Source organism: Podarcis vaucheri (assembly GCF_965113315.1).
Source record: "Podarcis vaucheri genome assembly, chromosome: 2".
NCBI classification, from domain to species: Eukaryota; Metazoa; Chordata; class Lepidosauria; order Squamata; family Lacertidae; genus Podarcis; species Podarcis vaucheri.
In genome coordinates, this window is record NC_138760.1 from 121,946,068 (window position 1) to 121,966,722 (window position 20,655).

The 20,655-nt window shown below is 45.6% G+C and overlaps 1 protein-coding gene and 1 long non-coding RNA gene across 3 annotated transcripts in view; one reads left to right on the forward strand and one right to left on the reverse strand.

Moving 5' to 3' along the window:
• The window catches only part of LOC309524920 (uncharacterized protein), a 200,066-nt gene that overhangs the window by 136,746 nt on the left and 42,665 nt on the right, over positions 1-20,655 (forward strand). The window contains exons 2-3 of the mRNA XM_082210155.1: positions 9,385-9,571; positions 11,680-13,085. Of these exons, the coding sequence (XP_082066281.1) occupies positions 9,385-9,571; positions 11,680-12,635 (1,143 nt within the window). The 3' untranslated portion in view covers positions 12,636-13,085. The remainder of the gene's footprint in view (positions 1-9,384; positions 9,572-11,679; positions 13,086-20,655) is intronic.
• LOC309525402 lies at positions 14,069-19,716 on the reverse strand. 2 transcript variants are annotated; one of them, XR_014216229.1, is made up of 3 exons: positions 15,295-19,714; positions 15,124-15,215; positions 14,069-14,170 (listed from the first exon to the last, which is right to left on the reverse strand). It is a non-coding gene; the product is annotated as an uncharacterized lncRNA (long non-coding RNA). The 2 variants fall into 2 exon arrangements; XR_014216230.1 differs by lacking the exon at positions 14,069-14,170 and having other exon boundaries at positions 14,952-15,215; positions 15,295-19,716.

Sequence of the window (20,655 nt, forward strand, 5' to 3'; positions counted from 1 at the left end):
GATCAGCTCAGGGCAGCCATTTAGGAGGCACAGGACAAATTGGGGGTTCTTGAGGGGGTGCGAAGGTAAGCCGCCGCCAAGACCCCTATCTGTATTTTCTCTACTGCTGTCCTGAGGTTGCTGTTCAGGTGGATATGCTTTTCTTCTCTAAAAATTTCAGGCAGATATCCTCTGCACTTCGGGCAGATATCCTTTTCTCCTCTAAAAACTATGGTAGGTGCATTTTTAAAAGCTTGGGCTTCCCCCGCGGCTGGGGGGGAATAAATTTTTTTCTTTATTTCCCCCCAAAAAAACTAGGTGCGTCCTATGGGACGGTGCGTCCTATAGGGCGAAAAATACGGTAAATGTACTGAATGTGGAAAGAGCTTCAGTCCATATCGACACCTTATAAGACACCAACTAACACATGGGGAAGAAACCATTTTAATGTATGGAATGTGGAAGGAGCTTCAGCAAAAGTAGAGCACTTAGAATACAAGACTAACTCATACAGGGGAGAAACCATTGGAACGTATTGAATGTGGGAAGAGCTTCAACAGGGAGGATAAACTTGCATTACACTGGCGAACTCCCAAAGGGGAGTAGCTTAAGTCAATATGGAACCTTAGGAAACATCCGCTAACTCACATAGGGAAAACTAGATTTATGAAACATGGAAAAAGCTTCAGAGGGAGTGGAGACCTTAATATTCATAAGATAATTCACACAAGCGGGAAACCATATAAATGTATGGAGTTTTCCACTCAGGTTTCCCAGATTTCCTGGGAAGTGAAGATGATTGTCAAGTCTCTGGATGTACAGAAAAGAACTTCAATAATAATAATAATATTTTTATTTGTACCACGCCCATCTGGCTGGATTTCCCCCACCAATCTTGGTGGCTTCCAACAAAACATTGAAATACAATAGTCCTTCAGATATTAAAAGTTTCCCTATACAGGACAACCTTCAGATGTCTTTTATAGTCTGGTGGCTGTTTTTTCCGTTGACATCTTTTGGGAAGGTATTCCACAGGGAGGGCACCACTACCGATAAGGCCCTTTGCCTGGTTCCCTGTAACTTCGCTTCTCACAGTAAGGGAACTGCTAGAAGGCTCTTGGTACTGGACCTCCATGTCCAGGCAGATCAGTGGGGGTGGAGACTCTCCTCCCGTCACCAGTCTAGCTGCCGCATTCTGGATTAGTTGTTGTTTCCGGATCACCTTCAAAGGTAGCCCCACGTAGAGCGCATTGCAGTAGTCCAAGCGGGAAATAACTGGAGCATGCACTACTCTGGCAAGACAGTCTGCGGGTCTCATCCTGCGTACCAGATGGAGCTAGTAAACAGCTGCCCTGGACACAGAATTGACCTGTGCCTCCATGGACAGCTGTGAGTCCAAAATGACTCCCAGTCTGCGCACCTGGTCCTTTACGGGCACAGTTACCCCAATCAGGACCAGGGAGTCCACACCTGCCTGCCTCCTGGCCCCCAAAAACAGGACATCTGCCTTATCAGCATTCAACTTTAATATGTTAGCTGCCATCCATCTTCCCAGAGACACCATCGCAGCTGTGAGGTGATAAGACGCCTTGTCTTTGTTTTTCTCCTGGCCTGCTGCTTTCCCACATCTCTGCTGGGAACCGGCCCTGGAACCGCCGCTTATCTGCTTTGTTGACATTCCTCTCCGGCCGGTGTCCTTGCTTTTCTGGGCCTCTGCAGAACAATGCCCTTCGCTGTTGGACATCGCCTCAGAGCACAAATGACTCTTGGAGACTTTGGCTTTCCCAGAGCTCTTGGAACGGCCTGCACCCCTACTGTTGGGTGCCCAGCTGCCTGAGGAATGGATTGCAACTGCCTTCCTCTTCCCAGCTCTCAGCCTCTCTCCAGCACACAGTCCTTCACACAGTCCATCACACAGATGTGTTGAAGCATAGAAACAGCTTCCCAAAACAGTCCCAGCCCCGTCTGGACTTGGTGCTTTCTCTGCGCATCCTCCAGCCCCCTCTGGTCTGGCTCCCACTGAGGCTTGACATGCCGTCTTCAGTGCCTGCCACGCGACCCAGGGCTTCTTCCCTTGGAGGTTTGGCAACAGCCAAGCTTCAACGCTGGCCCTTAAAATGGCTAGCACCCTTTGCTCTCTTTCCAGAGCAACAACCACGTCTGCCTCACAAGCTTCCACTGCTCCTGCAGACCTCTCACTGGGCTGGGCAAAAACTGGATCGGCTTGCGTGCAATCCCAAAGCTTCCTTTCTTCCAGCCAGTAGTACATGCGCTTACTCCAGGCTTCCCAATTGGCCCCATGCAGTCTTTCACCGGGGTAGCTCTCATGGCCTTGCTGTGGCTGAGCAGCAGCCATCTTCCTCCCCCCGGGGCTTTAAGCGTACTCACACGTTTGCCAGCTAGCTGGTCCTCCGAAGCAGCAGCCTCCTCTTGGCTCCACTCTCCACCAGCGTCTCCCACTGCCCTTCCTGGCAGGAGTTCAAAGCAGCTCAAAGCTGGCAGCCTTCTTCCCTCCTCACACATGGCAGGAAACGCGGACCTTCCATAACCTTTGGGGACATTAATTCCTGCGTCCAGTCAGTGCTTCCCCTGTGCAGCTCTGCTTTGGGGCTTGAGGCTGACCTGGCAGAAAATGCAGAGTAGCAGCGGTCCTGCGTCCGTGTGAGATGAGGGATAAATCAAGTCCAAAGACAGTTCGGTTCTTATCTCTAGAAGCGTTTATTTACAAAGCAGGAAATCAGTCGCATTCCATCGGAGCTTTCCGGCATCTTTCCCGTGCTCCAAAAGCACACACTGCCTCTCTGCAGCTGAGCTGCGTCTTAGGCAGAATCGAAAGCAAGTCTGAACAGTGATACAGACTGTGACGCACTTCTCTGCGTCAAGCTCCTCCCAGATACAGGACACCACGGAGTTTTAACAGTGTCAGTTCCAAACTCCACAGGGTTGTGGAGAAGTCCAGTTGCATCAGGAAGTGATCTGACCATGGCGCTTCTTTAGATTCGCTTTTACTTAATGTCAGATCACCAACATCCATAGAGGTGAACACCAGGTCTAAGGCATGTCCGCGGCTTTGAGTTGGGCCAAACTTATTCAGGGACAGCCCCATGGAGGCCATGCTTTCCACAAAGTCCCAATCGGCCCCTTGTAAGGTTGTGTCGGTGTGAATGTTAAAATCCCCCAGGACAACCAAACAAGGTGTCTCCAGGAGAAATCTGCCACAACCTGAAGCTGTTCAGGCAGGGAATCCTTGGTGCAGGGGGAGATAGGTACAAAGGAATCCTGTACTGCCCCTATTGTTCAATTTCAAGAACATGCACTCAGAGAACTGGGTCTTCCCAATAGGACACCTGGTGCAAATTAATGACTTCCTACAAATCACTGCAAACCACCACCCCCTCCCTGCCCACATGACTTGGGTTGCTGTGCGTAAGAGAAACCTGGTGGACAAGCAGCGGCAAGGACAGGTCCATTACTGCATACAAAATTTTTCTTTTGCTTCTTTTGGGATGTCTGTTGTTAATAGGCCCAAAAAAAAATTTCTGTTTTTTTGGGGAAAGTATGTCGTAACATTTTATTTAATTCTTCATTAATGGTATCCCAAAATTATTTAATTTTAGGGCACGTCCACCACATATGGGAGAAATTCCCTTCTTTAAGTTTGCACCTCCAACACTTTCCATTGGTGTTTTGGTACATTTTAGCCAATTTCGAGGGTTTAAGATACCACCTGTACATCATTTTTTAAAAATAATTATTTTATTGTATAACATGCTGTAAATCTTATGTCTCTTTTCCATAAGTTTTCCTATTTTTCTAAATCAATTGTATGACCGAAATCCTGTGCCCATTTGACCATGACATCTTTAACCCCTTTGTCTTTTAAGTGCCAATTTAATAATAGTTTATACATTTTGGATAAATACAATTTGGATAAATTTTTATCATCATTTATAATCAATTCTTTGTCTATTTCACATAATTTTGTATCAAATCCATTTACTTTCTTGTCTTCCTCAAAAATTGCATTTAATTGATGGTATTGAAACCAGCCTATTCCTGTATGTCTTATTGTTTCATTTTTTCCCCATTTGTAATCTATTATTTACTTCCTCTAAAAGATCTTTATACGTCAACCAATTTGAATCCATATTTTTTCTTTTTACTGCCTCTGCCTCCATTGGTGACAACCACCATCGGGTTTTTGGTTCTAATAATTTTTTGTTCCTTTCCCAAATTTCATATAAGGCTTTCCTAATAATGTGATTTAGAAATCCATTGTGGATTTTTGTTTTATTATAACCCAGGTAGCTGTGCCACCCCACCATATTATCCCAGCCCTCAATATCCAATAATTTAGTATTCTTCAAGATCATTCCTTGAGCCAGACCAGGCAGGCAGCTTCATAGTAGATCCTAAGATCTGGCATTCCAAACCCTCCTTTGTTTTTGGTTTCTGTTAATAATTTAAATTTAATTCTGGTTTTTTTGCCCTGACAAATGTATTTTGCCAAATACCTGTGCCATTCTTTAAAACAATTTAAGCCATTAAGAACCAGAATGGATTGAAAAAGGAACAGCATTTTTGGTAAAACTACCATCTTGATTGTAGAAATTTTCCCCACAACATGAGTTTTAATTTACTCCAGATTTCTAAGTCTTTCCTAATATCGTTCCATACCTTAATATAAATGTCTTTCTATAAATTAATGTTTTTCATGGTTATCCAAATACCTAAATACTTTGCTCTGTTAGTAATTTTAAGTCCTGTTTCTATTTCTAACTTTACTTTTTCTTGTATATCTAATTTTTTTACCAGTTTTGTTTTTTCTTTATTAATTTTGAATCGTGATAATTGTCCAAACACCTTTCTTCTTTTCTTTTCTTTTCTTTTTTATAATAATTTTTATTGGTTTTCTTTCTTACAACAAATATCCATCACCATCACTCAAAATTCCTTTATCTCATCATAGTCTTTCAATTTTAACTTTCCTTCTTGTTCTATTAGTAATTCTCTGTATGTTGGCCATATTCCTTTCATTGCTGATGTATTAAGTGATAGTGCTTCAATGGGTGATAGCCATCACAGAGTTTGGGATTCCTATAATTTTTTGTATTTTCCCCATACCTTTATTAAAAACTTATTATAGTATTGTGGAGTCCTTTGTGTACTTTTGTTTTCCCATGCCACAAATATGCATGCCAACCAAATCTGTTGTCATGTCCTTCCAGTTCTACTGCCTCTTCTTTCTCCAATTTAATCCAATCCCGAATCCGAGTAAGACAAGCTGCTTCATAGTAAATTTTGAGATCTTTAAGGGAAAAGCCTCCCCTTTCCTTTAAGTCTGTATTTTGTATTTTATTCTTCACCTTGTTTTTTCCAATATTACTCTAAAGCAGCCTTTTTCAACCTGTGGGCCCCCAGATGTTACTAGCAAGGCCAGAGCTCAGGGATGATGGGAGTTGTAGTCCAACAACATCTGGGGACCCACAGGTTGAGAACTGCTGCTCTAGAGGGTTTTCTGTTGTAATTATTAGATTGTCTGCTTAGGCTCTGACCTTATAGGCCCTTTGTCCAACTTTAATTCCTTCTAGTCTAGGGTCTTCTTTATTACTTTCAAATATCCTTCCAGAAGTGTGCTAAAGAGGAGAGGAGAAAGAGGGCAGCCCTGTCTTGTTCCCTTAGAGATGTTAAAAGCTTCTGATGTTTCACCATTTATAATTAGTCTGACCTGTTGGGAATTATAAATCGCTTTTATACCACTACATATTTTCTCACCCAAACTCATCACTCATCATTTCCAAAGTTTTTTGCATGAATGCCCCTGAAACATCAAATGCTTTCTCCGCATCCACCAAGATCATTGATGCCTTTTTATCTGGTCTCATTTCTAGGTATTTTATTATATCTACTACCAAGCATAAAGGTAAAGGGACCCCTGAGCATTAGGTCAAGTCGTGGCCGACTCGGGTTGCGGCGCTCATCTCGCTTTATTGGCCGAGGGAGCCGGCGTACAGTTTCTGGGTCGTGGCCAGCATGAGTAAGCCGCTTCTGGCGAACCAGAGCAGCGCACGGAAAGGCTGTTTACTTTCCCGCTGGAGCGTTATGTAATAAAAAAAATTAAGGTCTTTTATATATAATAAATTTACCAGCCAAGCACGTACATAGATACGTGGACCACGTGTCTGGAGCAGCACAGGAAGACCGTCCTGAAACCATTTTGACTCCCAAACCGACCAAATGTTTTCCCTGAAAGGAGGGAGGGGGTGAGGGAACCTTCCCATTGTCTCAGGAATTGGGTAATCACCATCTCAAAGGAATGGCCAGACTACCAGGAAAGGCAATCAGATAAGGCATTATCAGATAACCTGGGAACAACAACAGTTGTGATGTACTGTATTTTTCGCCCTATAGGACGCACTTTTTCCCCTCCAAAAATGAAGGGGAAATCTGGGTGCGTCCTATGGGGCGAATGCAGGCTTTTGCTGAAGCTTGGAGAGCAAGAGGGGTCGGTGCGCACGGACCCCTCTCGCTTTCCAGGCTTCAGGAACACATCCGCAGCCTAGGCAGCCCTGCGGGAGGTCCGGCAGGGATGTCTAGGCTGCGGATAGCAGCCTGCCACCCAGCGCGAGGGGCCCCCTGAAGCAGAGCGCCTCCTGTGCCAGGCAGACATCCGCAGCGTGGGGAGCCTTGCAGGAGTTCCCCGCAAGGCTCCCCACGCTGCGCATAGCAGCCTGCCGCCCCGCGGGGGGGGCGCCCTGATGCAGAGCGCCCCTCGCGCGGGGCAGACATCGGCCAGCCCCACAAGCTCGGGGGACAGCAGGGAGGTGCAGCGCCACCATCCCGCTGTTCCTCGACCTGGTTCGGTTTCCCCGACCTGCTTTTGGGGGGAAAATAAAGGGAAAATTTTTTCCCTTTATTTCCCCTCCAAAAAACTAGGTGCGTCCTATGGGACGAAAAATACGGTAGGTATGATGTTTGTGGTGATGTGTTTGTCTTAGGTTACACCCCTTCCGTGATGTATGCATGATGTATGAAGGGGTGGTCTTGAGCTCCAGGGAAGGGAATTTAAAAGGTCTATGTAAGGGCAGGCACACCTTTGTCCGGGGTCCTCCTCCTTTCTCCTGCGTGTGAGGGGAGCAGCCTGTTGCAACAGTTCAATAAAGATCAGGCTTACTAGCTGCTTTGCTTCTCAATATTCTCCGGTTGGCTTCTTTGATTTTCTCCAACTGATGGAGAACTGGCAAAGGACTCTATAAAGTCTCTTGTGTCCCCCATAAGGGAATAAGGGCAGATTTTGTTTACAACAGGTACCTATTTATCTTCTTGCAGTTTGTGCTTTCGAACTGCTAGGTTGGCAGGAGCAGAGGCAGAGCAACGGGAGCTCACCCCGTCGCGGGGATTCGAACCGCCGATCTTCTGATTGGCAAGCCCTAGGCTCTGGGGTTTAACCCACAGCGCCACCCGCGTCCCTTATTGAGGACAATACGTTTTTGCAAAAGTGGGGGTCTAAAGCAGGCACAGTCCAGCTGGGGCAAAGTATGATCTTATATTCCCCATGCACACGTTCCCTCCCTCGTCTCCCCATTGGTTGGGTGCTATAAGGTTTTCCTTCCCCCAATTATAAAATAACAGACAAGAGGCTGAGCGTGGAGAGAAACTTCCCCTTCCTCCTCAGAGTTGCTTCCACTTCCGGCTTCACCAGCAGAGATAAAATCGGGGTTTGCAAAGGAGGGAGGGGAGGAGGCGGGAAGGGGGGCTGCATCCTGCGGAGGCAGAGGAGGGGGCTGCTTCCTAATCAAGCCTCCTAATTAAGCGCCCTCACTCCCTGCCTCCCATGCGGGGGCTCCCATTCCCGCCCCCGCTGCCCGGGATTTCGGGTGAGTGCAAAGCCAATGGCGGGGAAGGAGGGAAGGGGCTTTGCGAGGGGGTCCAGGATGAGAAGCCCCGGGACGGGGAGGAGAGAAGGGAGGAAAGGGAGCTGTTTCCTTAAAGGGGGCCTTGAAGGGGGGGGGGGAAGCTTCCTCCTGCAGGGATCTGGTGGAAAAGGAGTTGCAGGGAAGGAGGGGGGGAGGGGAGAGGGGTGGGCATTGCTGGCCAGGACCGCCTTAATGGTATTAATTAAATTTAGTATCTATACCCTAGCAGAAGGCCCCTCGGAGGAGGACCTTATCTTTAGGCAACAGTCGAAAGCATTGCTCTTCTCCCAGGCGTTTCGCACATTAAAAACAATCTATGGACTTCACAACTGAATTGGGGGGTGTTGTTTTTATTTTTTACTCTGCTATGCATCTCTGTGTTTTTCTCTTGTAAGCTGCCCTGTGATCTTTGGAGGAAGGGCAGTATAGAAATGTGAAGAATAGCTGTAAAAATAGGAAGCCCTCTTGCCTTCAAGGGGGGGGGGGTTGGGACAAAGTCATTGATCAGCATGCATAACAGGATGGGCTTAGGAGGGAATAACAATAGCAATAACAATAATTCATTACTTGTAGCCTGCCCATCCGACTCCGTTGCCTCAGCAACTCAGGGTGGCTTCCAAAAAAACAACAACCCCAAAATTGAAAACATCGAAAACTTTCCTACATAGGGCTGCCATCAGAAGACTTCTGTTTTGTAGAAATGGCCTTTGAATTTAAAGAAATGCCCTCTTTAAGGAGTCCCGTGGTGTAAACGTGTATGTTGTCCTCTAGGTCCAAACACATAGTAAGAGCAAGCAGTGCTCCAAAGTGCTTCTCTTGTGAACTTGCCATCTAAGTTGTTTACTCCTGACCAAAGCTCCTGTTTCCCAAAAGGACTGGAGGGGGGGTCTCCTCACCACTTTTAACCCCCCCTCCCACCGCATGGAAGGCAGAGGACGTGTTCATTCACAATCCCTGTGTTTACCATGTGTGTATCTGCAATGAACCAGGCACTGCAGCTCCTTCCCCTCTCACTGGGTTGCAGAGGAGGAAAGGGATGGGTTTGAAGGCTCTTCCTGCCTCTCTCCCCTGAGCAACAAGAGCAAAGGGTGTTTGCAGGACAGGAGGGCAGAGGAGGGGGCAGGGAGGGCAGAGGGAGCAGTGGGTGGATTCACCGCCTCTCCCAGGGGGTCCAGATGCAAGCAAGGGGCTTCCTTCTTCTCCATGCAAGGGCCACCCATGTATTCAGAGCAGTCATATGCAGATTAACTCTTAAGTTCCAAGGGATCTCCTCTCAGTCCACTAATGTGCATACCATGCCAGCCTTAGGAAGGGAGGTGGGACAGGCAGGTGAAAGGAATTGCCAAAAGTGTTTGAAAATGGGTGGAGGCTTTTGGGAAGAGGGTGCCCAGTTGGGGCGTCTTCAGGGGCAGCGGAATGTCTTGGGCAGGAGAATCCCTGCAGGGGCTCTCAGACTCCCTTGGCTGCTTCTTCCCTCCCTCCCTCCCAGGAAGCCTCAACTTGCTCTGGCTTCTGCGCTCCTCAGGAAGCTGAAGCTGCAAACCTAGCTGAGACTGAACCTGCAACCCTGGCCAGGATGGAAGGAGGAAGATGGACGGTTGACCTGGTCAGGCTGTCTCCCGCATCCCTCCCCACAACCTCTGAGCATTCCCTCCCAGGACCCTTGGAGAAATCTGGTGAGTTCAAGGGGAGAGGAGATGGGGAGAGGGATAGATGGATGGTGGAGGGAGAAAGAGGAAAAGATGGAGAGGAGACAAATGGAAGGAAGTTCCTGACTGGAAGAAGGAAGGGGTGTGAGGCCTTCTCCAAAGCAGCTCCTTGTTTCTTGAATCCCTTTCATAAAGTAGTGGGGGCAGATTTTCTCCCTCCAGGATTTTAAATCTTAGGAGTTACAGTGGTACCTTGGTTCTCAAACTTAATCGGTTCCGGAAGTCTTCCGAAACCAAAGCGTTCCAAAACCAAGGCGTGCTGTCCCGTAGAAAGTAATGCAAAATGGATTAATCCATTCCAGACTTTTAAAACCAACCCCTAAAACAGCAATTTAACATGAATTTTACTATCTAACAAGACCATTTTCTCCCTCCAGGCTTTGAAATCTTAGGTGTTATTTCCACGGCAGGAATAATTGATGATAATGATGTTGCACACCAATCCTGAAAAATGGGTGAAGGGGAATGGAAATGCTTCCCATAATTATTTATAATTAATGTATTTAGATTGTTTCTATGACTCTTATTTTTTATAGACAGGGTCAGAATGATACATTCCACCAGCATCAAAACACAATAAATGCATGCACCTCCCCAGTTTGGTGGACTTAAGGGACAAAGGACCCATTATCATGATACACGATTCCTGTGGCTGGAGGCTCTACACTTAGGATTGGGCATATAAAGTCCAAGAGCGTCTGGTATTATAAGCAAATTGTGTAAACTTGCCAATCTTACAGACTGGGGTTGTTTGTGAGAGTGAGTGAGTGGGATAATAATTTATAGCGCCCCTGTGTAATGGCTTGGTTCTCCCGCACAGACGCGAGACAACTCCAGTAGTAATTATCTCAGGTTTATTCCTCAAACTCATCACTGTGGAGCTCAGTCTTCGGCCTGTTCATCCCAGCTTGCAGTTGCCGAGTCCTCCAGCAAAGAAGGCCCCACTTTCGCTTTCTTTCCCCCTCTTCTCGCAGATTCTCTCGAGCCTACGATTTTTTGGACAGGCTATTTCGGGGGCTCTTTGTCAGAGCTCAAACTGGAGATAACAGTCTGTGCCCCCACCCCCCGTCACCCCCTCTTCCTGCTCTTTGTTCTTTGCTCCTGCTGCAGCTTGGCTGCTCCTCCCCTTCTTCACCTTCCAACTGAATCACATCTCTTGCGTTCTCAGGCTCTGTCAGTGGAGGCACGAGAGGCTTGATATTCACAGAGCTGACACCCTGTAATTTTGCCCGTCCCTAAGCTTCCATGGAGACACTGTGGTACAACCTAGGTGCAAATTTCAACATAAGTACACAAAGCCAACAAAGAGACTCAGAGGTTTATAGTGGCACCAGCTTTCCTGGTCAAGAGTCCACTTTGTCAGACTGCAGCCCACAAAAGCGTAGGCCATAATACATTTATCAGTCTTTAAGGGCTGCAAAAGATGAATAAACAGAAGCGTAGTTCATCTATGGAATCTATCCTACAGGAGACAGTGACGGGAAGCAGCATGGATAGCTTGAAGAAAAGGATAAGACTGACGTCTCTGCTCTGCCCTCGCGGTCCTAGGCAATAACGCTTCTTGATACTAGTTTCTGGAAAGCACAGGAAGGCAGAGAAGACTCTTGTGCTCCAGTCCTGCTTGCCGGTTTCCCACAGGCATCTGGTTGGCCTCTGTGAGAAGAGGATGCTGGACTAGGTGGGCCTTTGCCTGATGCAGAAGGCTCTTCCTAGGTTCCAATATATGGCAATATTTTTACAGTTACATGTAGCACTTAAGTTTTATTTATTTCACAAGGGAGACACTGTTACTCGAGCCTGAGATCATTTCCTCACTTGAAAAAGAAAAATACAGAGATGTGTCTAATTCCACCATAGTTCTGTATTATAAAACGATGGTGCTTTATTAAGTTTGAATGGAGTGATCATGTGTTGCTCTTGCCACTATCTCATCAGCTTTCGTAAAATTTGGAACCTAGAGAGGACAGTGGAGAATGAAGGGGTTACAATGAGAGAAGGTGCAGATTGGGATTGACATGTGTTCAGTTCCCTTTTTGTCTTTCTTGAAAGTCTAACAGGATTCTCTTTCCTCCCAGACTCCCAAACAGGTGAGGAAGATGAAAGTCAAAATTCTATGAAGCCACATGTGAATTTATGGGGGAAAACAAAGAAATTGAGGATACAACAAAAAAGTCACAAAGGAGAGAAACTGTTTGAATGTACGGCATGTGGAAAGAGCTTCAGTGAAAGTGGAGACCTTAGAAAACACCAACGAACTCACGCGGGGGAGAAACCATTTAAATGTATTGAATGTGGAAATAGCTTCATTAGAAGTGAACACCTTAGAATACACCAACGAACTCACACGGGGGAGAAACCATTTAGATGTATTGAATGTGGAAAGAGCTTCAGTCGAAATGGTACACTTAGAATACACCAACAAACTCATACAGGGGAGAAACCATTTAAATGTATTGAATGTGGAAAGAGCTTCACTACAACTGGTAAACTTAGAATACACCAACAAACTCACACAGGGGAGAAACCATTTAAATGCATTGAATGTGAAAAGAATGAAAGTCAAACACTTAGAGTACACCAACAAATTCATAAGGGGAAGAAACCATTTGAATGTGTGGATTGTGGAAAGAGCTTCAGTCGAAGTGGAACACTTAGAATACACCAACGAGCTCACACAGGGGAGAAACCATTTAAATGTATTGAATGTGGAAAGAGCTTCAGTCGAAATGATACACTTAGAATACACCAACAAACTCACACAGGGGAGAAACCATTTAAATGTATGGAGTGTGGCAAGAGCTTCAGTGATAGTGGAAATCTTAGAATACACCAACGAACTCACACAGAGGAGAAACCATTTGAATGTTTTGAGTGTGGAAAGAGCTTCAGTAAAAGTGGAGACCTTAGAATACACCAACGAACTCACACAGGGGAGAAACCATTTAGATGTATTGAATGTGGAAAGAGTTTTAGCATAAGCCACACGCTTAGAATACACCAACAAACTCACACGGGGGGAGAAACCATTTAGATGTATTGAATGTGGACAGAGCTTCAGTACAGGTGGGAAACTTAGAATACACCAACGAACTCACACAGGGGAGAAACCATTTAAATGTATTGAATGTGGAAAGAGCTACAGTGAAAGTGGAGCACTTAGAAGACATCAACGAACTCACACAGGGGAAAAATCACAGATACTTTAATAAATCACTTAGGTGTTTTTTACCTTTCAAACAATGCCAATGCTTTCAGCCCCAGAAAAGGAGCTCCCCTTGGTGTCAGCGAAGGGGTCCAAGGGAGCATTTGGAGCCCTGCCATTCCTTCTGTCCCTGGCCCCTTCCCCTCCTCTCTATGCCATCCCAAGGGCACTCTTGACTCCACAGCAGGAGACTGGATCTGTCTGTGATGGTGAGATGTCCTGGCTGGTTGACGGACCACTTCCTGTTTCCTGGAGCTCCATCCTGCCTTCTCATGCAAGGTGGTGTCATGAAGCAGGCGAAGGCTGTGTACACCTAAGGGTGGCGCAGCGGGTGGGTGGGATTCTGCTTAACCTTTCCCCGTCTGCTCCTTTTCTGGATCCAAATCCCCACACAAAAAGGGGTAGTGTGAGGGCGCAAACAGTGTTATGGAGCTGCACTGAAAATCATTGCTTTGTGACCGTAAGAGGCCCTTCTCAAAAAAACAACCATCAAGAGAATTTAAGCTATAGAATTTAAAACAGATAATTACAAAAAAGAAAGCAGTCTGGTACCACATTGCGTAGGAGTTACTTTAGCACACTGTACCTGCGGCTGCCTTTGAAAAGAGCTCAGAAACTTCAATGGCTCAAAGAGCTGCAGACACATTATGGACCAGGGCTGGCTATAGGCAACATATGACTCCCATATTAGAACAGCTCCATCTGCCTAATTGACTGTTTGTGGACACAATCAATGTTTCCACAAGAAGAGGAAGATAGATTTGGAGTGCCGCATTTTCAAAAAAGCTGGACACACGACTATTTCTTTGTGGAGCTGAAAGGCATGCCCGTGTGCCTCATTTGTGGTGAGGCCCTCTCCGTCCTGAAGAAGGCCAACCTGCAGAGGCACTACAGGACGAAGCACATCCAGTACGAGGAGTTCCAAGGGCAGCTGCGCCAGGAGAAGGTCAAGGCGCTGAAAACGGACCTGTTGGGTAACCTGTGGCCCCTCCAGATGATGTGATATTGCAACTCGCGTCTTCTTTAGCCGTTGGCCACGCTGGCTGGGGCTCATGGGAGCTGGAGTCCAAGGATCTAGGTCCACAAATGCCGGGGAACAATTCAAATCCCTCCTCAGTCGTGAAGCCGATTGGGCAACTTAAAGCTGGTCGCCATCTTTATGTGAAACCTCCCTCGCAGGGTTGCTGTGTGCGTGAAAGCAATATATCTTGTGGTGGGCTTGATGAGGGGAGCGTGGAACAGAAATTAATTCATAGGTAAGAAGACAGGAAATAGTTCTGAATCTGACTGAAAATAAAGGAGTCTTTGTCTCTAAATTGCATATAGCAAGCACCTGTGCCTTTCCCCCCTCCCCCCAAAAAAAACTCAAACATGGTAGCTGGTCTTGTCAAACGGGCCAATATAATGTTCATTTGGCAAGTTTGTTGTTGTTTAGTCGTTTATTTGTGTCCGACTCTTCATGACCCCATGGACCAGAGCACGCCAGGCACTCCTGTGGCCCCTCCAGATGATGTCAAATTGCAACTCACGTCTTCTGTAGCCGTTGGCCACGCTGGCTGGGGCTCATGGGAGCTGGAGTCCAAGGATAGAGGTCACAAATGCTGGGGACAATTCAAATCCCTCCTCTGTCGTGAAGCTGATTGGGTGACTTAAAGCTGGTCATCATCTTTATGCGAAACCTCCCTCGCAGGGTTGCTGTGTGCGTGAAAGCAATATATCTTGTGGTGGGCTTCATGAGGGGAGTGTGGAACAGAAATGTTATTCATAGGTAAGAAGACAGGAAATAGTTCTGAATCTGACTGAAAGTAAAGGATTCTTTGTCTCCAAATTGCATATAGCAAGCACCTGTGTTGTTGAACTCTAGCTGAAGTCTCAGCATCTGGTTCCTCAGCACTCTGCACTCTCTCTGGAAACCTCCAGCTGTCAGGTGACAGGAACCAGCCATTGCCTCCCAGTTCAGAAACAGTCTGCCAAGAGCTGAGACTGGAAGTGGACAACCAGGGAAACTTAGGGGAGCATTTTCATTGCCACGCTTATGAATGTTGATTTGAATCAATTCATCTGATGTGTTCAAAATAGTAGGGAAAATTTATGGTTGACACCACCTTGGGATAGTTTTGACAGGAATTCAGGGAACTAGGAATATTTTTAGTTCCATCAGGGTTGATGGATCAGCAAATAGCTGGAGAGGATTAAGGGGTGGGGGCGGGAATCAGGCCTTGTTTCTCATGTGACAGATAACTGATTCCACAGTTCTTAAATGTGACCATTTGCTGCCTCCCAAAATGATGCTTAAGCCTCCCTCCCCCAAAAAAACAACTCAAACATGGCAGCTGGTCTTGTCAAACGGGCCAATATAAGGTTCATTTGGAAAGTTTGTTGTTGTTTAGTTATTTAGTTGTGTCTGGCCTCTGTGAGAACAGGGTGCTGGACTAGGTGGAACTTTGCCTGATTCTTGTTGTTGTTTAGTCGTTTAGCCGTGTCCGACTCTTCGTGACGCCATGGACCAGAGCACGCCAGGCACTCCTGTCTTCCACTACCTCCCGCAGCTTGGTCAAACTCATGTTCGTAGCTTTGAGGACACTGTCCAACCATCTCGTCCTCTGTCGTCCCCTTCTCCTTGTGCCCTCCATCTTTCCCAACATCAGGGGGGTCTTTTCAAGGGAGCCTTCTCTTCTCATGAGGTGGGCAAAGTATTGAAATCTCATCTTCAGCATGTGTCCTTCCAGTGAGCACTCAGGGCTGATCTCCTTCAGAATGGAGAGATTTGATCTTCTTGCAGTCCATGGAACTCTCAAGAGTCTCCTCCAGCACCAGAATTCAAAAGCATCAATTCTCCGTCGATCAGCCTTCTTCATGGTCCGGCTCTCACTTCCATACATCACTACTAGGAAAACCATAGCTTGAACTATACGGACCTTTGTTGGCAAGGTGATGTCTCTGCTTTTTAAGATGCTGTCTAGGTTTGTCATTGCTTTTCCCCCAAGAAGCAGGCACTTTTTAATTTCGTGACTGCTGTCACCATCTGCAGTGATCATGGAGCCCAAGAAAGTAAAATCTCTCATCGCCTCCATTTCTTCCCCTTCTATTTGCCAGGAGGTGATGGGACCAGTGGCCATCATCTTCGGTTTTTTGATGTTGAGCTTCAGACCATATTTTGCGGTCTCCTCCTTTACCCTCATTAAGAAGTTAATTCCTCCTCGCTTTCTGCCATCAAGGTTGTGTCATCTGCATATCTGAGGTTGTTGATATTTCTTCCGGCAATCTTAATTCTGGCTTGGGATTCATCCACTCCAGCCTTTCGCATGTTGAATTTCGCATATAAGTTAAATAAGCGGGGAGCAATATACAGCCTTGTTGTACTCTTTCCCAATTTTGAACCAATCAGTTGTTCCATACCCAGTTCTAACTGTAGCTTCTTGTCCCACATGTAGATTTCTTATGTTAAGGAAATTAGGGGGGGGGACATCTTTAAAGTTATTAAATGTTGCAGATATTATGCCTGAATGTATCCTTTCAACTTGACAGCTCAGGGAAGTTACCGTATTCTTTGCTCTATAAGACTCACTTTTCCCCTCCTAAAAAGTAAGGGAAAATGTGTGTGGGTCTTATGGAGTGAATGCAGGCTGCACAGCTATCACAGAAGCCAGAACAGCAAGAGGGATTGCTACTTTCACTGCGCAGCGATCCCTCTTGCTGTTCTGGCTTCTGAGATTCAGAATACTTTTTTTCTTGTTTTCCTCCTCCAAAAACTAGATGCGTCTTGTGGTCTGGTGCGTCTTATAGAGCGAAAAATACGGTACCTAGCTTTAAAAATAACATAAAATCAACACCTTTGCCAGTTTCCTCCATTCCAAAGCTATTTTCCCCTTGAAAAAGGACTCCAGGAAGTGTCCAGGGGTGAGAATTGCTGAGCTGGGCCAAGGAAAGCCTAATCCTATCACCAAACGTGCCAAGGGGCCAGACATGCAAAGGAAGTTCTATTGTACTTTGGGTGATGGGACTTCAGAGGTGTTTGCCTATGCTAATCTTATGCCTGAGTCTTGCCCTGACATGAGCATGCTTATGCTAATCTTTTATCAAGGACTTGTCTGGACATGTTTGCCAAGGTTAGACTAGTGTAACCCCTGTCTATCCCTCCGCTATTGTGACATGTCAGTGATGTAACAATCATATAGCAATGATGCTCTACGAACTGTATTCTGGGATATGGTGGGAAAGTTTTTAAAGTCTTTGTCACCCCATGCCTGGGGTCCAAAATTCCTCTTTGAACCTGTTGCGCAATAAACTTTGGTCTACAGCGATTTGCTCCAGTTGATGGCTGGACTCCTTCCTTTATTCCGCAAGGGACCCGCGGGCTCTTTCCAACGAGCTGGTTTGACTGAACAGCCTCACACCTAGATTTTTCCATAACACTCAGGAGACAGATGAGGTGATCAGGCACTCCCATTTCTTTAAGAACTTGTCATAGTTTGCTGTGGTCGACACAGTCAAAGGCATTTATGTAGTCAGAGAAGCAGAAGTAGATGTCTTTCTGGAACTCCCTAGCTTTCTCCATAATCCAGCATGTTTGCAATTTGGTCTCTGGTTCCTCTGCCCCTTCGAAATCCAGCTTGAACTTCTGGGAGTTCTCAGTCCACATACTGCTTAAGCCTGCCTTGTAGAATTTTAAGCATTACCTTGCTAGCGTGTGAAATGAGCGCAATTGTGCGGTAGTTGGAACATTCTTTGGCACTGCCCTTCATTGGGATTGGGATGTAGACTGACCTTCTCCAGTCCTCTGGCCACTGCTGAGTTTTCCAGAGTTGCTGGCATATTGAGTCTAGCACCTTAACAGCATCATCTTTTAAAATTTTGGTTCTCAAGGAAGAGGCAGCCCAGGAATACAAGGCAGGAATTTGCCTTGAATCTTGCTAACAAAATCCTTTCATAGCTTTTTGTGAGGGTTTTGTGGCTGCTAACCTTAAAGCCAGGATGAGCACTCAGAATTGGGCATCATTTCCTCTGTTATTAAAAATAAAATACTTGTTCTGCTTCTAAAGAAACCCTTTAGAATGCATTCTTATTCTTTTTTCATAAAAAAATTCAAACAGCTGTGCAAAGGTGCTCCTGTGCAATGCAATGTCAGAATAACAAAATAATGAAACATCTCACAAGAGCCTTGTTTTTTAAATATACAGCTAAAAAACCTTAAAACTCCTACAACACTTACCAAATAGAAATCTAATAGCTGGCCCCCCAGGCACTAGGAGGCAACCTGATGTTCAAGGCTTCACCCCACCCCCAAACTCTGAGCTTTTGGTTTCTCTTTAGACACTCATCTGTGGTTGCCTGGAGCATTTGAGGGGAAAGAGAGAGAACATTGGGGCATACGAAGCAGACATAGAAAAAGAAAGTGACAACCTGCTTGTAAGTGTCATTGTTACTTGGAAGGGAACAAGTGCTATAAGTTTAATGCTGTGCTTGAATGCATTGTAATAAAAATACTATAAAGGGAAGTTTCTCTTCGACTTAGGCAAGAGGTTCCACTCTGACAGAAGCCTCAGAGGAGGCTGGATCTTTCCTCATAACTAGTCACTGGAGGCATAAGCTGCAGAGCTCTCACGGAAGGAAGCTTAAACCTGAGAAGCCAGTGGGTTCTTGCTGGAGATGGCTAGGAGAAGCAGCAGCAGCAGTTGCAACTAAGTCATGCAATGTTGAAGAAGCTTAGGATCGCCCTCTGGGACGAGGGATAGGAAAGCTGACTGAATTACATAAAGGACTGAACATTGTTTGCAATGTGCTATTTTATCATGCTTATCTTATTGTTAGACTGTTTAAGACTGTTCTGCGGTAAAGCTTCAAAACTTATTTTTGTGATGGAGAGAATTCATTTCCACACAAGGTCCAGATCAGGAATTCCACTGAACAACTTTAACAGCAAGTACTTGAAGGGTACTTCAACAAGTACTTCAACAAGTACTTGAAGGGACGCGGGTGGTGCTGGTTGTTAAACCACAGAGCCTAGGGCTTGCCGATCAGAAGGTCGTGGTTTGAATCCCCACGACGGGGTGAGCTCCCGTTGCTCGGTCCCTGCTCCTGCCAACCTAGCAGTTCGAAAGAACATCAAAGTGCAAGTAGATAAATAGGTACCGCTCTGACGGGAAGGTAAACGGCGTTTCCGTGCGCTGCTCTGGTTCGCCAGAAGTGGCTTAGCCATGCTGGCCACATGACCCGGAAGCTGTACGCCGGCTCCCTCGGCCAGTAAAGCGAGATGAGCGCTGCAATCCCAGAGTTGTCTACAACTGGGTCTAATGGTCAGGGGTACCTTTACTTGAAGGACCAAACCAAGAATTACAACAATCTCTTCCTCAAAATGGTTCAGCCTCCACCACCTTTACTGCAGTCAACTGAAGGCAACCAACTAGGCCCTGGGCCCCCCGATCTTTCTCACTGCCAATGAAAACTAATAAATGAAAAGTTAGAGAACCTACCCATATCACACTGACACAAACACCTTGCATATGAACTTTGTAAAATAATGAAAGTGTACTACCCCTCCCCCCTGCTCGCTTTCTGCACCTCTCAATTCCCCAACCTTACACTTTATACAACATTAAAGTCTGTCTGTCTGTGAATTTTTATGATATCCAAACAGAGTAGCTTATAGTTAGGAAGCCAACACCCACCCTTCAGATGTGAAGGAAATAAGCACCTATCCTATCCTAAAAGACATCTGAAGGCATCCCTGTTTAGGGAAGTTTTTAATATTTAATGCTGTACTGTTTTTAACACTTGATTGGAAGCTGCCCAGAGTGGCTGGGGAAACTCAGCCAGATGGGTGGGGTATAAATAAATTATTATTATTATTATTATTATTATTATTATTATTATTATTACTATTATTATTTAATGATCTTCCTCTGTTTCACTTCAGATAATTCGGTGGGGCCTCTTCTCAGTTCATTCTATTCTGGATCAGTGTCTTAATCCTTTGAAGATTTTGTATATCACAGAATAGTCATTGAGATGTCCCCAGATGTTGTTGTCCAGTTCCCATCAGCTTCAGCCAGCAGGGCAGACAGTCAAGGATGATGGAAATTGTAATCTGGACCTCACCACCTTGACTCTGCTGCCCTATATCCTTCCCATTGAAAGAAATGTGAAAATTAATTTTGTACGCTATAGATTTATCCTGGTCTGGTGCATGCAATGTCTTTTGTTTTGCAGCTGTGTGATTTGTGCTCATATTGTATTGTGGTGGCCATTGGCTATAAACAATAACATTTATAGATACAGTCGATTGAAATGCAAAAATAAGTAATAAAATATATAAAATTATTAAAAATTTTTTGGTACTCACTCCCAAATGGTGTGTGTGTTTTTGCTTATATTGTGCTTTTGGTTATATTGGGGGTGGGGTGGGGAGTGGAGAAGTATGAAAGCCAAAAATGCTCCCCTCCTCTGCTAAATGGATGCAGGAGACCAGAGGCAGTGAATGAAAAAGCAGGGAAAGAGGAAACCCTCCAAGTGCCACTGTTTAGAATTAGAGAATGGAGTTATCCAACCCCCGGCCCTCTGAAGGCCATCCTGTATAGGAAAGTTTTTTAATGTTTAATGTTTTATTATGTTTTTTATATATGTTGGAAACTTCCCAGAGTGGCTGGGGCAGCGTAATAAGATGTGTGGTGTATAAATAGTAAAATAATATTTATGGAATGGGATGTCCCTATTTTCATCAGAGAAATGTTGGAGGGTTTGGAAAGGTCGATTGCTGGAGCTAAGTGATTGCATGATCCCAACCAGCAGAGCTGGGAACTGGACTGCCTCCTCCATTCAGGCTGCAGGCATAGCTGTCAACCTTCCCTTC